The 19,679-nt window shown below is 35.5% G+C and overlaps 1 protein-coding gene across 3 annotated transcripts in view; it reads right to left on the bottom strand.

The window, feature by feature from the left end:
* Positions 1 to 1,609: 1,609 nt before the first annotated feature.
* LOC132422985 (zinc finger protein 354B) overlaps positions 1,610 to 19,679 on the bottom strand; it is a 33,078-nt gene continuing 15,008 nt past the window's right edge. For all 3 annotated transcript variants that reach the window (XM_060008219.1, XM_060008217.1, XM_060008218.1), the window contains one exon: positions 1,610 to 6,691. In XM_060008219.1, coding sequence (XP_059864202.1) covers positions 5,106 to 6,691 — 1,586 coding nt within the window. In that variant the 3' untranslated portion in view covers positions 1,610 to 5,105. The remainder of the gene's footprint in view (positions 6,692 to 19,679) is intronic.

Raw genomic sequence — 19,679 nt, 5'->3', positions numbered from 1 at the left:
TGAATGAATGTCCTAGCTCTTGGCACTACACACACCAGCAAAGTTTTATGGCCCCTCTTTACAGCCTTATAAGGGTGGAAGTCTAGGCTCTCCATTCAGCCTTTGCTGGTGTGTATAGTGATGGGACCAGTTTTTTCCGTGTTGTTTGGCTGGAGTAGAGTGTTATTACCTAAGAGTTTTCTGTCTTGCTAGGGCACCCTGTTCCTGGTCCTTTGGCTAATGAAAGTAGGCTTTGTTGGGGTTTTGTAAATTTTTTTGTGTCTATGTCTCTTGCTGTTTCTGGGTTCCTTCTTCTTCAGCTCTACACTTGGGATATATGAGGCAAAAAGAACTACCGTTATCACCGGTCCTGAGGTTCCTAGCTGGCCTATATGCTTCTCTCCATTCTTCAGAATCTTCTTATGATTGTTTTAAATATAATATACAGGGGTTTAAAATGTACTTAGTGGGCAAATAGCAAAAAGTATATATCTGCCTACTCCATCTTCCTAGAACAATTTGATTTTTAGATTGAAAATTTTAGTTTGTAATCTATAACTTGATTATTTTATCCAATAATATATGCTAATATTGTTACTAATGATGTTTCTACCCCCAAAAGACATAAGATGAACATTTAAAAATTTGAGTTAATCTATACCATTAGGAACCGTGGAAAAACAGTGGAATTTCTAGGGTTGAAAAGGCCAGGGACTATGTAACTTGAACCAGAATGGGGACAGGAAAACACACAGGTCTCTTGACTTTTTGTCCAATGCTCTCATTGAAAGTTCTCTCTCTCAAAGAAAACAACAAAAAAAAACTTTAAAAATAGTTCTTGAAAGTTGTATTCCTTAAACAACTGTTTTTATAACCTGAAGCATACTGACTTACAATACTAACTGAAATTATATGTTCTCATTTTGAAAGCATAACTGCACCTTAATTAAAAAGAAAATAACACTGTCAGCTTGAAGAATTTTAGCATCTGTGGTATGTCAGTTTGTGCAGGACAATTGTCAAGCACTAAGAGCAGAGCTAACCTCTGGTTTTGTTTTTGTTTTTTTATCTTCTCACTAAACATTTCTCACAGACTGTCCCAAACTACTATTCTCAAGAATCCATCCTTCAGCCAGTTTCTCAAGCCAGAAACTTTGAACCTTCTGTCCCATCAGTCTTCCTAAAACAGGTTTCAAATTGGCCATTTGCTCCTCAGAAATATACTGATTTAATATCTAAGGATCATATCCAAATTCCTGTACTCTCAGATAGCATTTAAAGTTTCTAATAACCTAACTCTAGTTTTCATTTCCAATATTATTTTTTCTTCTATCCTACCAGGAATCCTCCACATCAGCAAGGCTTGTTTACCTGCTGGTCTCTACAGATGCTACATACACTCTCCTTCTGAGCCTTTTGCTCCTGTGGTACTCTTGTCCTTGCCATCCCCTTCCTCTCTCTAGGTATTATGATTCCATTCATCCTTCAGATTTGGATGATAAAAAAATTTGCTCTGAGTTCTTAAACACATATTGGTCACTTCATCAAGCTGCTACTTATTAAGGAAGAAACCTGATCTTATAAACACATGCAACGTAGATGATGATGTATCATGACCAGGTAGAATTTATTTCAGGAACACATCAGTTAGCATAAAAATTCAGTCCATATAATCACCTATTAAAAGTGTGAAGAGAGAAATTATGATTATTTCACTAAATGTAGAAAATAAATATGACAAAATACTACTCCCATTTATGATAAAAACTCACAGCACACTGGGAATACAGGGGTATGTTTCTATTTTGATAACAGATCTCCACAAATTAAAGGTAACATCATTAAATGGTGAAAAATGAATGCCATCATTCATATTCAACATTGTACTGGCTTGTATATAGTACTATAATGTAAGAAGAAAATTTTAAATGTATTACAACTAGAAGAGAAAAATAAAATGGTCATTATTTACAGATGATCATTGTGTTTGCAGAAAATTCCAAAGAATCTACAAACAAGCTATTAGAAAAAGTCAATTTAGCAAGGTTATTGGCTATACGGTCAATATATAAAAATCAATTTGTTTCTATGTACTAGTAACAAATAATTGGAAAATGAAGTTTAAAAAATACTACTTACAAGAGTACAGTGAGGACATCATGTCCTCTTATGCTTCCTTTCCATTGCACAAACCTTTCCCCTATGTGAATGTCTTTCCATCTACCTCCACACACTTGTTGAACTCCTATAATCCTTTCCAGTCTCTGTTCAGACTTATCACTCTTTTAAAGCATTCTTTCTTATCCTAAGTACTTTTTAAACTTTAATTTACCAGCAAATTCTTTTCTTAAAAAAAAAAACACAAAAAGTAACACAGATATCAAACATATAGAATAAAAGTGGAGCTTTCTTACTGAAACATGAGTATAGAGTGAACTCAGAGCCATGACTTCCTAAAAAGTCTCCAGAACACAGATTGAAACTCATTAACATTTTTAAGCACCCAAGAATCCAAAAATTGCTACTATAGTCAACATCTTAAAAAAGTGAAATCCTTCTCCGGCTTTACAGAAAATAAGGTCGATAGAAATTCCTTCACCTTCAAATTAAACAGAAACTTATCTGCATTCCTATCTTTCTGTAGGCTACCTTTCTCTCCAGCCTAAGGTAAATTCTTCCACCTATGCTCTAATTCTTTCAGAATCTCTCAGAAAATATGTTCCACACAATGATCTCATTAGTTCATCTTCAACATGTGTATACATTGCCTCAATTATTAACACAGAAATGCTCCCTAAGTAATTTTCTCTCTTCTAAATGCAACCCTCTTTTCTTCCCTTCATTTAAACTTCTTGAAACATAGTGTAAAACAGCCCACTAGTTCTCATCTTCTAACCTAGAATAATGTGGCTTCTGTTCACCCTAATTAACAGAAATTGCTCTTGCCAAGGTCTCCAACATTCTAGCTACCAATTCCAATTTACTCTGTTATGTGATCTGTGGCACCTGACACCACAGAGATTCAGTTCTCCTTTGGGCTCAGTAATATCACTCTTCTGGCTTTTCTCCTACCTCTAGGGCCATTCCATTTCATCTTAAATTCCTTTTCCTCTACCAACTCCTTATTTACTGATATTTTTTGTGGGGTTTATCCATGATCCCTGCTTCTCATTCTAATCTGTACACTCTGCTGGCCAAGTTCACATAGTGTGGTTTTGACTACCCACTGTGTATTTTAATTACTCTGAATTCTAGTCTTCTGGCTCTAGTCTTCTAGGTTTGTCTGTTCAGCTGTCTTCAACCTCCTAAATTCAGTCTCTACACCTTACTGCCAGAACAATTTCCCTTATATAAAATCTTTCATTGGTTCTAGAAATTTCAGAATCAAATTCAAGTTCTTTAGGATGGCAGTGAGACCTTCAGTTCTGCCTTCTTCTCAAGCTTCAACCTGTCATTCTCACAACTTAACAGATATTCTACAAACATGTCATGCTGTCACCCACCTTTACCTTTGCTTATGTGGCTCCCTCCCCTTGAAGCACTCATCTCACTCTCTGGAGAATTCCCATTATTCTTCCAAAATTGGGCTCAGGAATGACTGTCCCTGCTCCTTTGGGGCTCCCTTCGTTAGGTCCATTCCTTCTTTCCGCATCCTGCACAAATCTCTACAGTATTTGTGTTCTGTAACATAGTATCATTGTATCATCTATTTCTGTGAAAACTACTCTAACACATGGTAATTTACTTTGTTACCTCTTCAACCCCCTCCTTTTGCCCCTCAATTCATGACTTCTTGAAGGCCTGTTCTTTTCTCCTGAACAATTTCCAGTGCCTGGGATAATACCTGGCTCAGGGGTTAAAGAAACATTTACCGAGTAAGCTGGCTTTTAAATGGTTTAGAATTCTTTCCCTTCTTTTATTTTCTTTTGGAGTCTGAGATTTTTAAAAATTAGAAAACCTCAAGTGGGGAAAACATGCTTTCATTTCATGAAGTTGATCCCTTTTTAAGACTTTGCTACAGGTGATAGGTTCTTAGGAATTCTTCTGCAGTGAACTAAAAAAATAGCTTTAACTTTAAAGTGATTACCTAATCAAAGTATATTTTTCCTACTTAAATTAGCACGCTGTATAGAACATAGCAAGTACAGTTATAGAATAAATATGACTTCAATACAACAAAGAAAAATAATTCTAAAAACAAAATTAGAAATTGCATAAAAATTTGGGAAACAGGTGTAGTTTGGAAGTAACTAGAAAAATAAAGGAGGAAGAGAACAGAGGATTTTGTTTTTGTTTTGCCTCTTTTTTGATGAAAACCATGTACAAAGTTTGACAACAGTTTAAGAAAAGGCAAGTTCCAGACTGAGGTAGTTTGCAGTTTATTTTTATCTATTATTTGGTCCTTGGCTCTATAAATGCATATATTTTAAGATTTTGTTTGCTATTAAAATGTTAGTTGTAATAAATATGCTATTAGCTTATACAGTTGGTTTCTAATGAGAAATCCAGCACCCCTGCACCCAAATTTTTCTGTTTATATGTTGCATAAAGTGTATAACGCTGTATAAGAGAAAAACCTTACCTTTTATCTTACAAATGGCCAAAATCAATATTTTGTGATTTGTCTCAGGATATTTAAAAAAGTGACTGACAAGTATGAAAGTGTCCCACGTATTTATTACACAGTTAAGGTTTATCCTTAGACTTTAATAACTGTGAGGACTAAATTAAAATAGAAATTTTATCATATTCATTACATTTACTAAATCATTCTCCAGTATGTATACAGTTGTCCCTCAGTATCTATGGGGGACTGTTTCCAGGACCCCCCCCAACAGATACCAAAATCTGAGGATGATCAATTCCCTTATATAAAATGGTGTAGAATTTACATATAACCTATGCACATCCTCTCTAAATCATCTCTAAATTACTTGTAATACCTAATACAATGCAAATGCTATGAAAATAGTTGCCGGTGTGTGGTAAATTTAAATTTTGCTTTTTGGAACTTACTGGAATATTTTTTCTGAATATTTAAAATTTGCAGTTATTTGAATCAGTGGATGTGGAACCCAGAGATAAGCAAGGCCAACTGTATTCTCATAAGCTTTGGTTTAAGGATTTCACACATGCAAATCCACTTTGAAGGAGTTCTCTTCAATGTGAATTTTATAATGGTTAGTAAGGGACGACCTCTGGCTGAAGAGTTTCCCACATGCATTACATTCATAGGGTTTCTCTCCAGTATGAATTCTTTGATGCGCAATAAGTGATGAGCTCTGCCTAAAAGTTTTCCCACATGTACTACATGCAAAGGGTTTTTCTCCTGTATGAATTCTTTGATGTTGAATAAGAGCTGCACTTTGGCCAAAGGATATCCCACATTCCAGACATTGATACGGTTTCTCTCCTGTATGAATTCTCTGGTGATTACTAAGGGATGAGTTACACCTGAATGTTTTCCCACACTCATTACATTTATAGGGTCTTTCTCCAGTATGCATTCTCTGATGTTGAATGAGAGCTGAACTTTGTCTGAAGGCTTTCCCACACACTTTACACTTACATGGTTTCTCTCCAGTATGAATTCGCTCATGAATAATGAGTGTCGAGTGGGAACTTAAGGCTTTACCACATTCATTACAATTATACAGTTTCTCTCCCGTATGAATTATTCGGTGTCTATTAAGTCGTGAAATAGAAGTGAAACCTTTTCCACATTCATTACATCTATAAGGCTTTTCTCCAGTGTGAATTCTTTCATGTTGTATAAGAGATGCACTCTGACTGAATGCTCTCCCACATTCACTACATTTAAAAGGTTTCTCTCCTGTGTGAATTCTCTGATGATAACGAAGAGATGAACTAGACTTAAAGGTATTGCCACATTCATTACATAAATAGGACTTCTTTCTGAGATGAATTCTCTGACATCCAGAAGGGGATGTGCTACAACTGGATGCCTTCCTTCCTGGGTTATATTTGTGGGGATTTTCTCGAGCATGGATCTTTTGATGTATAAAAAGGGTAGACCTTCTGCTGAAGGATTTACCACATTCTTTACATCTATAGGATTTTTCCACAGTATGGGTTCTTAGGTGTTTACAAAGGGATGCACTATGGCTGAAGGCTTTTCCACATTCTTTACATATATAGGGTTTCTCTCCAGTATGAGTTCTTTGATGTTGAATAAGAGCTGAACTTTGGCTGAAGGCTTTCAAACATTCTTTACATTTAAATAATTTCTCTCCAGTATGGTTTTTCTGATGTTTACGAAGGGATGAATTGTGAATGAAGGCTTTTTCACAAATGTTACATTTATAGCGTTTTTCTGCTGTCTTGATTTTTGGTTGGTTAAGTAAATTTGAATCCTGCCTGAAGCTATTTCTTTGTATTTCATATTTTGAGGGTGTTTTTTCTCTAGCAGTCTTTTGTTGCTTAACAAACACTGATTTCAGGCTGAAATTCTGGCCAAAGTCATTATTTTTATGGCTTCTTTCTACAGTGAGGATCTTTGTATGGGTGACTGAAATTATTTGTAAACTTTCATTTTTGTCCTTCTGTTTCTTTATTCTGTCTTCATATAAGCAGGATTTTTCTGATATGAAGTTCCAGGGTTCATTTTTTTTGAGTCTTTTCCTTACTGGCCCCCAAAATGATGAGTCTTGAGTTTGAGTTGACTTTGTGGTTTTAGGACTGCTCTTACATCCTGAAGAAAACAAAAAAAGAAAGAAATTGCCAATGATCCACATGATTAGCTGAGACTAAATGTGTAGAAGGACTAAATATTAATGATATCTAAATAAGGCATTGCTTTCTGGCTAAAAGAAACTAGCAAGAGGAAAAAATAGGAAAGTAACAGTGTTACCGTATAAAATAATAATGGATGAGAGCTGGAGTACTAGGGTGAATAAAACAAAGATGCTCATTTAAAGAAGGTGAGAGTATACACATTACCAGGAGAATGGAGAGAAGGCATCAGAGGAGGAGTATGAATTGGGAAATGCAGTCTAGTATCCAAAGCCTATGACAGACTCATACATTATCTCCATGACATCACTCTCATTTCTGTAATTATTTCTAATCTTGAATGTCTTCCCTACTTTTCCTACATGTCAAACTTCTCTGTAGCCTTCAGATTCAGTTCCAGTGTTAAGCTCCTCTTTGCACCCTTTCCTGACTCTGAGCTCCAAAAATCTATTCCCCTTATTATACCACTTAACCACAGTATATTATAATATGTACCTAAGGGAAAAAATTATGAGTATAGAGATAATGAGAAAGCCTTAAAAAAATTCAGCACCACTGATAATAAAAATATTCAAGAAAAACAGGAATTGAGGGATGCTTCCTCAACAAGATAAATACATATAGTTTAGTCCTAAAGCCAGTATCTTATTTAATGAAGAAACTCTAGAGACATTTCCACTATGATCAAGAACAAGGCAAGGATGCCCATTACTTTCATTTCTGTTCAACATTGTACTAGATGTATCAACCAATACAAGTACACAAGCAAAATCAATTAAAGGCATAAGCATGAGTAAAGAGGAAATAAAACTATCTCTATTTGCTGATGATATAATACTATAGCTGAAATTAAACCTCAGAGAATCAATGATAAACCTTGATCAGTGACATACCAGGATATAAAATTAACACACTAAAATCAATAATCTTCATTTATACAAAGATTTAGGGAAATGAATTCACAAGAAATATGAAAAACTTATATGGGAAAAAATTTTAAAGTCTTTAAAAAAATTTTTTAAGATTTTTTTATTGTTGTTGTGGACCATTTTTAAAGTCTTTATTGAGTTTGTTACAATATTGCTTCTGTTTTATGTTTTGGTCTTTTGGCCCCGAGGTATGTGGGATCTTAGCTCCCTGACCAGGGATCAAACATGCACCCCCTGCATTGGAAGGTGAAGTCTTAACCACTGGACTGCCAGGGAAGTCCCTAGAACAGTCTTGAATAACATTAAAGTCACCTGAAAAACCTCTCCTGCTCTTGGATAAAACACTTCAATGTTATAAAAATATAAGGATTAAGAAATATATATATAAAGATATTTTAAATCCTGCTGTAATTAACAACATAACTTTACAACTTAAGGAACTAGAAAAAAAACCAAACTAAACCCAAAGCTAGCAGAAGGAAGAAATAATAAAGACAAGAACTTAGATACATAAAACAGAAAATAGAAAAACAGTAGAGAAAAAAATCAACAAATGCAAAATCAGTTATTTGAAAAGATCTACAAAATTGACAAACCTTTAGTGAGACTGACTAAAAATAAAAGAGAAGACACAAAGTACTAAAATCAGAAATGCAAGTTGGCAACATTACCATGGAGTCAAAAGAAATAAAAAGGATTATAAGGAAAAACCATGGATAACTGTATGACAAAAAATTGTATAGCCTAGATGATATGGACAAATTCCTAGAAACACAAAACTTACCCAAACTGAATTATGAAGTAGAAAATCTGAACAGACATATAACTAGTAAAACAATTGAACCAGTAATCAAAGCCTCCCAATAGTAAAAATGCTCTGTACCAGATAGTTTTATTGTCTATCAAATATTAAAGATGAACTAACACCAGTCCTTCTGAAACTCTTCCAGAAAACTAAAGAGGAGGCAATATTTCCTAACTTATTCTATGGGGCCAGCATTGCCCTGATAATAAAGCCAGACAAAAACCCTATAAGAATAGAAAACTAAAGACCAATATTCCTTGTGAATATTGATTTTAAAATCCTCAATAAAGTACTAGGCAAAGAGAATTCAGAATATTAGAATGATTATACACCATGAGATTTATCCTTGGAACGCAAGAATGGTTCAACATATGAAAACCAATTAAAGCAACACATCACATTAACAAAAAGAAGACACAAAATCACATGATCATCTCAAGTGATGTAGAAAAAAGCATCTGACAAAATTCAAAATTCAACACCTTTTCATGATTAAAAAAACGCCAAAACACTTAATAAACTGGGACTGGAAGGAAAATACCCCAACACAATAAAGACCATCCTTAAAGAACCCATAGTTAACATCATACTCAATGGTTAAAGACTATAATCTTTTCCTCTGAGATCAGGAACAAGATAAGGATGCCCACTTTTATCACTTCAACCCAACACAGTATTGGAATTTCTAGCCAGAGCAATCAGGCAAGAAAAATAAATAAAAGATATCTAAATTCGAAAGGAAAAAGTAAAATGATCTCAGTCACAGATGACATGATCGTTCTTAAAAATTTATTTTTTTGAAGTATAGTTGATTTACAATGTTGGGTTAATTTCTGTTGTACAGCAAAGTGATTTGAGTTACACATACATACATTCTTTTCATATTCTTTTCCATTATTTATGGTTTATCACAGGATATTGAATATAGTTCCCTGTGCTATATGGTAGGATCTTGTTTATCCATTATATATATAATAGTCTGCAACAGATGACAACAGATGATCTTATATGTAGAAAATGTAAAGGTTCCACAAAAAAATTGTTAGAATACACAAATTCAGCAAAGTAGCAGGATAAAAAATCAACACAAAAACAGTTGTGTTTTTATCCTCTAACAATGAACAAGCCAAAACGGAAATACAGAAAAGGATTTCATTTACGATAGCATCAAAAAGAATAAAATACTTAGGAATTAACTCAAAGGAGGTAAAAGATTTGTACACTGAAAACTACAAACACTGCAGAAAGTAAAGAAGACATAGGTAAATGGAAAAACATCAGGTATTTACAGACTGTAAGATTTAATACTCATAAGATGGCAATACTACCTAAAGTGATCTAGAGATTAAATGCAAGCCCTATCAAAATTCCAATGCCGTTTTTTTTGCAGAAATAGTAAAACTCATCTTAAAATTTATATGGAATCTCAAGGGACCCTGAAAAGCCAAAATAATCTTGAAAAAGAAGAACAAATTTGGAGTACTCATACTTCCTGATTTCAAAACTTATACAAAGTTACAATAATCGAAGCATTGTGGTACTGGCATAAAGATGAACATATAGATCAATAGAATAGAATAGGAAGTCTAGAAATAAACCTTCACATATATGGGCAAATGAATTTTGCCCATAAAAAGGTGCCAAGACTATTCAATGGGGAAAAGACAGTCTTTTCAACAAATAGTGCTGGGAAAGCTGGATATCCACTTGCAAAAAAAATGAAGCTGGACCCTTTACCTAACACCATACACAAAAATTAACTCAAAATGAATACATGACTTAAATGTAAGATCTAAAACTATAAAATTCTTAGACGAAAACATAGGGTAAAAGCTTCATGACCTAGGATTTAGCAATGATTTCTGGGATAGGATACCAAAAGCACAGGAAACAAAGGAAAAAAATAGACAAATAATTGGATTTCATCAAAATTAAAAGCTTCTGGGGGAATTCCCTGGCAGTCCAGTGGTTAAGACTCAGCACTCTCACTGCCAGGGCCAGGGTTTTATCCCTGGTCAGGGAACTAAGATCCTGCAAGCCAAGCAGTGTGGCCAAAAAAAAAAAGAAAAATTAAAAATAAATAAAAGCTTTGGTACATCAAAGAACACTATCAGCAGAATAAAAGGGCAACCTACAGAACAGGAAAAAATATTTTCTAATTATGTATCTGATAAAGGGTTAATATCCAGAATATATAAAGAATTCCTACAACTCAACAATAAGAAAACAAACAATCCAATTCAAAAATAAGCAAAGAACTTGAATAGACATATCTCTATAGAAGACATACCAATGGCCAATAAGCACATGAAAAGATGTTCAACATGTCAGGAAATAAAAATTCAAACCACAATATTCCACTTCACGTCTGTTAATATGGCTAATATATATGTGTGTGTGTATATTTTATATACCTGTGTGTATGTGTGAGTGTATACACACAGAAAATAACAACTGTTGGCAAGGATGTGGAGAAACTGGAACCCTTGTGCACTGCTGTTGGGAATGTAAAATAATATAGCCACAGTGGACAACAGTATGGCAGTTCTTCAAAAAGTTAAGCAGAGAATTACCATGGGATTCAGTAATTCCATTCCTACAGATATACCCAAAAGAATTGAAAGCAAAGACTCAAAGAGATATTTGTATACCCATGCTCATAATAGCATTATTCACGGTAGCCAAAAGGTGGAAACAACCCAAATGTCCATTGACAGATGAATGGATAAACAAGAAGTAGTATATACATATAATGGATTATTATTTAGCTTTACAGAGAAATGGAATTGTGATAGATGCTACAACATGGATGAACCTTGAAGACATCATGCAGCGTGAAATAAGCCAGACACAAAATGACAAGTGTTATATGATTCCAATTCTGAGGATCCTGGAACAGTCAAATACAGAGACAGAAAGTAGAATAGTGATTACCAGAGGCTGGGGAGAAAAGCAGATGGAGAATTATTATTTAATGGGTAGAGAGTTTCAGTAAGGGATTATAAAAAACTTCTCCAGATGGATAATGATAATGGTTACAACACTGTGAATGTACTTAATGGCATCAAAGTGTATACTTACAAATAGTTAAAATGGTAAATTTTACATTATTTTTATTTTACCACAATAAAAAAAATAATTAGGGGACAATAAAATGTTTTGTCGAGAATTTGGGTAAACTGGAACCTACATACATAGCTGGTGGGAATGTAAAATAGTAAATACAACTGCTCTGGGAAACAGTTTGGTAGTTACTTAAAAAGTTAAACATAGCCTAAACATATGACTCAGTAATTTCATCCTAAGTATACACCCATGAGAAATGAAACATATGTCAAAATAAAAACTTTTACACAAATGGTCATAGCAGCATTATTTGTAATAACCAAAAATGGAAACTCAAATGTCCATCAACAGATGAATGGATAAACAAAAGGTGATATATCCATACAATGGAATATTAGTCATCCATAAAAAGGAATGAGGTACTGATACATATTACAACATGAATGAATCTTGAAAATATGCTAAGTAAAAGAAGCCAGATAGAAAGACCTACATATTATATGATTCCACTTACATGAAATGTCCAGAATAGTCAAATCCACAAAGACAGAAAGTAGATTAGGAATTCCCAGGGGTTAGGAGGATGCAGGAATGTGGAGTGATTGCTAATTGGTACAGGATTTCTTTCTGGGGTAATGAAAATGTTCTAAAATTAGTGGCAATAGTTGAAGATCTTTGTGAACATACTTAAAACCATTAAATTGTACACTTTAAAAGCATGAATTTTATAGTATATGAATTATACCTCAACACAGTTGTTTAAAAGAGAGAGAGAGAAAAAGCAACAATTCCCAGCATCATAGCCCTGTATGCTCCTGATCCTCACTTCCCCAGGTAAAAGGCTCTGTGATGAGCAATGGTAGACTGAAAAAAAATGCCAGAGAAAGGAAGAACTCTAGCAAAGAGCCTGAAGAAGAGCTGAAGTGACCACCAGAAAGATTAATCCCACTTTGAATTGAAAAATATGAAAAAAATAACCAAGAAGATTGGAACAGGAGCACAGGAAACATAAAGTACAGCTTAATTTAAATTCCCAGCTCACAACACTAGAAAAACTAAGTAAATGGAAAGAAAGCCATGGAAGAAAAAAGTAAGGATAAAAACAGGAATTAATAATGAAGAGAACAGATATCTCTATTCAAATCTATGAAAACCTATATGAAACAGATAATTCTCTAGAGAAATGCAGGTTACCAAAACTAACTCCATTACAATTAGAAAGCTGGGACAGACCAATTATCATTGAAAAAATTAAGTTATTAAAGAGCAATTCTATAAAAAAGCACTGGAGAATTCTACCAAATCTTGAAGGACCAGGTAGTCCCAAGGCTCTATAAATTATGCCAGTGCATTTAAAAGAAAGGAAAAGTTCCTAGTTCCTTTTATGAAGGAAATATAATATGAAAACAAACCAGATAATAATACAAAGAAAGAAAACTACATAACAGTATCAGTTATCAATATCAGTGCAAACATTCTAAGAAAATTATCTTTAGCAAACAGATTCCAACACTGCATTATTCCAGGAATGCAAGCAAAGTTGCTTCAATATTAGTATATCCATTAATATCATATAGTTTCCTCTTCTACCTTGTGGGTTATGACCAGAAATCATCTCCTACTCACTATAAATTCCTCAATATGGCACTCAAATTACAATTTTTGTTTTACTAATCTTCTTTACAGTTTTTTAATCTTTTTGAACAATGTCAAATACTCTTAGTTGATATACACACATCTTTTAAACTCATATTAGAAATTGTATTATAGAATAGTTGGGTTGTGGGGAGGTTTCAGGACCAATCCAAGCAGGGAAACAGGTAGGCATTATTGAGGTAGTGTATGGAAGTGTCAAAATATAAGATGAAGCCAAAAGTTGTGAGCTAGGAAAAGCCAGTATGTGCCTCAAGCAAGAGGCAATAATGAATTGCATGCAATACTGAAAAGTCAAGGGTCAGTAATATGGACAGCCAAGGACAGAAGGAGGTAAAGGAGGGCTAACATGATAATAGTAAAACACTGAATTCAACTAAAATTTTATTAAGGCCATAATTCAATGATTTCAGCTAGAATATTTATATGGTTCACTGAACTATAAAAGATAGCACAGGGTTTCCCTGGTGGTGTAGTGGTTGAGAGTCCGCCTGCTGATGCAGCGGACACGGGTTCGTGCCCCAGTCCAGGAAGATCCCGCATGCTGCGGAGCGGCTGGGCCCGTGAGCCATGGCCGTTGAGCCTGCATGTCCGGAGCCTGTGCTCCACAACGGGAGAGGCCACAACAGTGAGAAGCCCGTGTACCGCAAAAAAAAAAAAAAAAAAAGATAGCACAGTTTTAGTTTACAAAAAGTCAAATTTCAATAGGTAAGTTTTAAAGTAATGTTGGAACTAAAATGGAAAATAAAATATCCTGTAAATAAATCTCTGGCTCTGTTTTCTAAAGGAGCTCTAAACAATATCATCCCACCAGTACATGTGTGTTACAGTCTTCAAGATTTTGATCTCTAACACTAAAATGAGTGAGGACTCCTTAGAAGGATGGCTATTTCCTTTATGGCCTATGAGAGGTACAAAATATGTGTGAGATTTCTTTGTATGGGCTCTGGAAGGTGGTACACAGTGAGTGTGGGACATACTGATATTAGTAGAAAGCAAGGATGCTAACAAAAATTTATAAGGTAAGATACGCATTAAATTCATTAGCATGTTTGCCTATCGTGGTGGGGGGTGAGATAGGGAATAGGGAAGAGAATGGAGTAGAAATATAAGAATGAAAAAATGGGCCTTGTAGACATGAGTGTAAAAAATGTGCTACTAAACAGAGTATGGCTAACTCAATCCTCTTCCCTTGAGATTCAAAAACGTATATACACAAACATATGCGTGTGTGAGTGTGTGTGTGTAAGGGCTGTGTCAAGGGACATAGGACCTGCTTTAAAAGAGTTCCTGATGACTAAGTCGACAAGCTGTATCAAAAATACTACATCATAAAAAGCCATGAGTTCATAATGATAACAGAAAGAAAAAAATATAATTCTTAATTTAAAAAAGAACTATAACTAGATTAATAATTTTGAGAAAATTATTATTCAGTTTTAAATATGTTATCAAGATTGACAGATGACTACCCACACATAAAGACTTGTATATTCATCATTAATAAAAAGTTTGAAGGAAAAAAATAAAGCTTCAAAAATCTAAAAGGAATAGTGTCAAGGATGCTCAATTTATATGCCAAATTATAAAGGTGTAGACTATTACAAAGCATTAAAAAACCATATCAAGACGTTCCATTCAGATAAGAGGCCCTATCAGTCAGCTTGGATGAAAAAAGGTCATGATCTGCAAGATAGGATGACAATCTTGTAAGCCTAGCTACAAGGTGCTGTATCAGTTCTACTCATCCCAACTACACCATCAAGTGCTAACACCAGAGTCCTAAATTCATGCAAAGAAGAGCCTTCGACCATGCCCCTGAAGCAAAGAAGAGCCTTGGACCATGGACCTCCTAAGTGTTCTTTATGACCAGCTTAGGGTTTTCTTCCTTTTATTTTGGTTTTAGCAAGGCCTACAAATCTATCTCCTGAAATGCAGATCAAACATTGGTCTATCTTAGACCAAGCCTGAGCTACCTCATGAACAAGTCAGAAGTTTATAGATACCAAAATGATCTTGCTTATCTCTCCTCTGCCAGGGGGCAGAAAGTCTAACAAATGACAAACAGTTGTCATCTGTGCATGGTTACCACCCTGACTAGTTTCTGTCATTAGGTCTAGATTCTCTCTCCTTGGCTCTTAAGACTCTGAGATTCTATCTTCAACCTTCTTCTTTCCCTAGTTGATTTTATCCACTCTAAATCCTGCTGCATGAATGACTATCCCAACTTTCCTCAAAATACTTTAAGTGGTATTTCTAACTGCCTACTAGCATTTCCATTTTAGTATTTTTCTTATACTTCAAATTCAGTCTGTCCAAATCTGAACCTGGCACATGCTTTTTCAAACCTTTTTACTATTTTCCCTAGTTCAGAATGACATCATAACCTTACAGTTGCTCTGCCATAAGTTCTTAATCCCATCTCAAAACTTTCTGCCCCCTGCATTCCAAGCCTAGTCACCAAATGCTCTTAATTAAATTCCATCACTGAAATGTCTCTAACAGCCATCCCTAAAGTATGCCTAGGTTGAGGGTCTCATTACCCTATAATGGTTACTGCTACTGACTCTCACTATGTTCCTTTGATCCCAGTTTCCTACCCATCCAGTATTATTTTCCACTGTTTTTATCCTTAGAGAACTCATCTTGTGTATTAGTTTCCTATGGCTTCTGTAACAGAGTATCACAAACTTGGTGGCTTAAAACAACGCATTTTATTCTCTTCCTGTCAAAAGTCTGAAATCAGTTTCACTGGACTGAAACCAAGGTGTTAGTAGAGCTCAAGGGGAGAATCCACTCCCTTTCTTTTTCCAACCACTAGAGCTGCGTTCTTTGGCTCATGGTCTCTTCCTCCACCTTGAAAGCCAACAGCATAGCATCTTATTTCTCTTTGCTTCCATCATTATACTACCTCCGCTTTCTTGTCAAATTTCCTTCTGCCTCTCACATAAAAAGTCAACTGTGATTACACTTGGGCACCCCTAGATAATCCAGGATAACTTCACCATCTCAGAATCCCTAATTCAATCATATTAAGGTAACTTAAGGCGATATTAAGGTAACATCACAGGGACTTCCCTGGTGGCGCAGTCATTAAGAATCCACCTGCCAATGCAGGGGACACGGGTTCGAGCCCTGGTTCGGGAAGATCCCAAATGCCGTGGAGCAACTAAGCCCGTGCACCGCAACTAGTGAGCCTGTGCTCTGGAGCCCGTGAGCCACAACTACTGAGGCCCACGCTCCTGGAGCCCATGCTCCGCAACAAGAGAAACCACCGCAATGAGAAACCCATGCACCCCATCGAAGAGTAGCCCCTGCTCACCACAACTAGAGAAAGCCTTCGTGCAGCAAAGAAGACCCAACACAGCCAAAAATAAATAAATTAAAAAAACAAAACAAAAGGTAACATCACAGGGTCCCAGGTATCTTTAGGGGCCATTATTCAGCCTATCACATTCTGTTATTTAAAAGACACTGATTACTCTTTATTTTATTCATTCAACAAATATTTACTGTGTTGCTACAATGTGCCAGACTCTATTCTAGGCACTGGTGCTCTGTAAGACACCAGAGATCTAGTAATGAAAAGAAATAATTCGTTTCCTCCAGGAGCCTAATTTAACATTAGAAACGAATAATTCAACATGCAGTCACAACACAATGTGATCATTTCTACAACAAAAACAAAAGATAGAAACAGAAGCAAATGTGAGCTTTGAATAGTATCCAAACTATCCTTAGATAGTGGGTAGGCAGGAAAGAGGTACAGGCAGTGGTTACAGTTTTCTAGGATTTTAGGGGATTGGCAGTTTGCTAGTGAAAACTTAAAAACTGAATCTTCCCTTTTGCCAAAAGGGAAAGATATGTGCCGCCACCCCTGCCCTTTTTCTTAGAATATTCTTTGAGAAAATTTGTATTTGTAAATCCTTCCTCTATGCCTTTGATATGTATGTAAACTTGTAAAGCCTCTGTGAGCATTACAAACCAGGAATGTTTTTCTTGAGAGCCTGGGAGCCATCTCTTTGAAATGTAAACATCAAGAAAGATAGTGATCCTATCTCCCTGTCGTTGTGGAAGTTTACCTAGTGCCGAACTCCAAACTGTTACCACCTGCTCATCATACTATACCAGTTTTCTTTTCACTAGCACAGATAGCCCAACTGCCAGGTGAATTTAGGATAAATATGAAAGAATGTATAGCTAACTGTGTTGTCAGTGCCCTTAAATGAGGACAAATTACAATTAACCTCGAGAACATGTATGTAATTGCTCAGCTACATTACAAAAACAGAAAGAAGGCTTCCCTGGTGGCGCAGTGGTTGAGAGTCTGCCTGCCGATGCGGGGGGCACGGGTTCGTGCCCCGGTCCGGGAGGATCCCACGTGCCGCGGAGCGGCTGGGCCCATGAGCCATGGCCACTGAGCCTGTGCGTCGGGAGCCTGTGCTCCTTAATGGGAGAGGCCACAACAGTGAGAGGCCCGCGTACTGCAAAAAAAAAAAAAAAAAAAAAAACAGAAAGAAACCCCACCCTTTTTAATCTCATCAGCAGGTTACCTATGACGCATGCGGAAATCTGGTTTAATGTTTATTCAATAGTAACTGTTTTCTGTCTTTTGGAGAGGTTTTTCTGAGTTGGCAGGAGATTAAAAAAAACTTTCCCCAATACTACATGAAGGAATACGGGTGAGGGTTGAAGGCAGAATCAATATTTTTTTTACCCCAAATGGCTTTTTGGCCTTATTTCCTGAAGTATTTCCCTGATTTATCCAATAATCAGTCAGATTCAATGTCATATCTCAATAAAAATGTGACTTTAATTGGCACTCTCACAGGGCTTTCTTGAGAACCAGAGGATCGAAAGACTTAAAATTGGTATGCTGGGAATTACACATAACAGTATAATTATAGATGGGTGCACATTTTGTGAACATCCTGTGTCTTACTGAAAAAAGGAATGCTGGTCTAGACAATTTGTTTTTCGTAACTCCAATTTTTAAAACTTTTTATTATGGAAAAATTTCAATATATACAAAAATAGAGAGAATTGTACAATGCAACAACCACCACCAACACTTCATATATAAGCTCTTACTTCTCCTCCATCAGACTGGCTAAAGCAAATCCTAAACATCATATCATTTCATCTAATAATGTTTCCAAATGCATTTCTCAAGGATAAGGTCTTAAAAAAAAAAACAAAAAAAGCAAAACATCTCACAGCCAATGAACTTAACACTACTCACTAGTAGCATCTTATATACATGGAAGTGTTTGAACTTCCCTAATTGCTTCATAAATTTTTTCAATTAGGAAACAATCAAGGTTCACCCACTGTATTTGGTTGGTATGACTCTTAAATCTCTTAGTCACTATGTTATAAATGTAATCTGCTGAAGTGAAGGTCATTTGGCCTCCCAGAAAAATATCTTAACCTGATAAAGAGCATCTGCAGCAACCTAGAGCTAACAGTATACTTGATGGTGAAAGGCTAAATGCTTTATACTTAAGATTGGGAACAAGGCAAGAATGTCTGTTCTCACCACTCTTAATCAGTATAGTACTGAAAGTCTACTTAGTACAATATCGTAAGAAAAGGAAATAAAAATCATACAAATCAGAAAGGAAGAAATGAAACTATCCCTATCTTGAGATGATAGTACATTAAAAAAATCCCTAGGAATCTACAAAACATTTCCTAGAACTATTAGGAGTTTAGGAAGGTCACAGGATATAAGGATAAACATACAAAAATCAATATTATTTCCATATACTATGGACATGTGGACACTGAAATTATATTTATAATACCATTTATAATTACTCAAAAAATACTTAGGTATAAATGTAACAAAATATGTACAGGACTTGTATTCTGCGAACTACAAAACACTGATGAAAGAAATTAAGTAAGAGCTAAATAGGGAATTCCCTGGTGGTCCAGTGGTTAGGACTCAGCGCTTTCACTGCTGAGGGCCTGAGGGCCCAGGTTCAATCCCTGGTCGGTGAATTAAGATCCCATAAGCTGCACATTGTGGCCAAAAACAAAAACAAAAAAGAGCTAAATACATGGTAAGATACACCATATTGATGGATTGGAAGATTCAGCATAGTAAAGATCTCAACTGTCTTCAAGTTTACTTGGTTTACTGCAATATCTCAGCAAGATTTTTTCGTAGATATAAATAAGATTATTCTAAAATTTATATGGAAAAGCAAAGAAACTAGAATAGTTAAAGCAACTTTGAAAAAGAATAAAGAAATAATCAACCCACCCAATATTAAAGCCTATATATAGCTACAGTAATCAACACTGTGTGATGTGTGTGGAGGGATAAACACACAGATCAGTGAAACAGAACACCTAGAAACAGACTCACAAATGGGCTCAACAGCTTTTTGACAAAGGTGTAAAAGAACTGAGTGGAGGAAGATAGCTTATTCGACAAATAATGCTGGGACAACTGACTGTCCATAAGCAAAAAAAAAAGAATCTTG

This window comes from Delphinus delphis, chromosome 3 (assembly GCF_949987515.2).
Source record: "Delphinus delphis chromosome 3, mDelDel1.2, whole genome shotgun sequence".
NCBI lineage: Eukaryota > Metazoa > Chordata > Mammalia > Artiodactyla > Delphinidae > Delphinus > Delphinus delphis.
The sequence above is the reverse complement of the archived record's forward strand: the minus strand, read 5'-3'. Positions and strand labels throughout refer to the sequence as shown.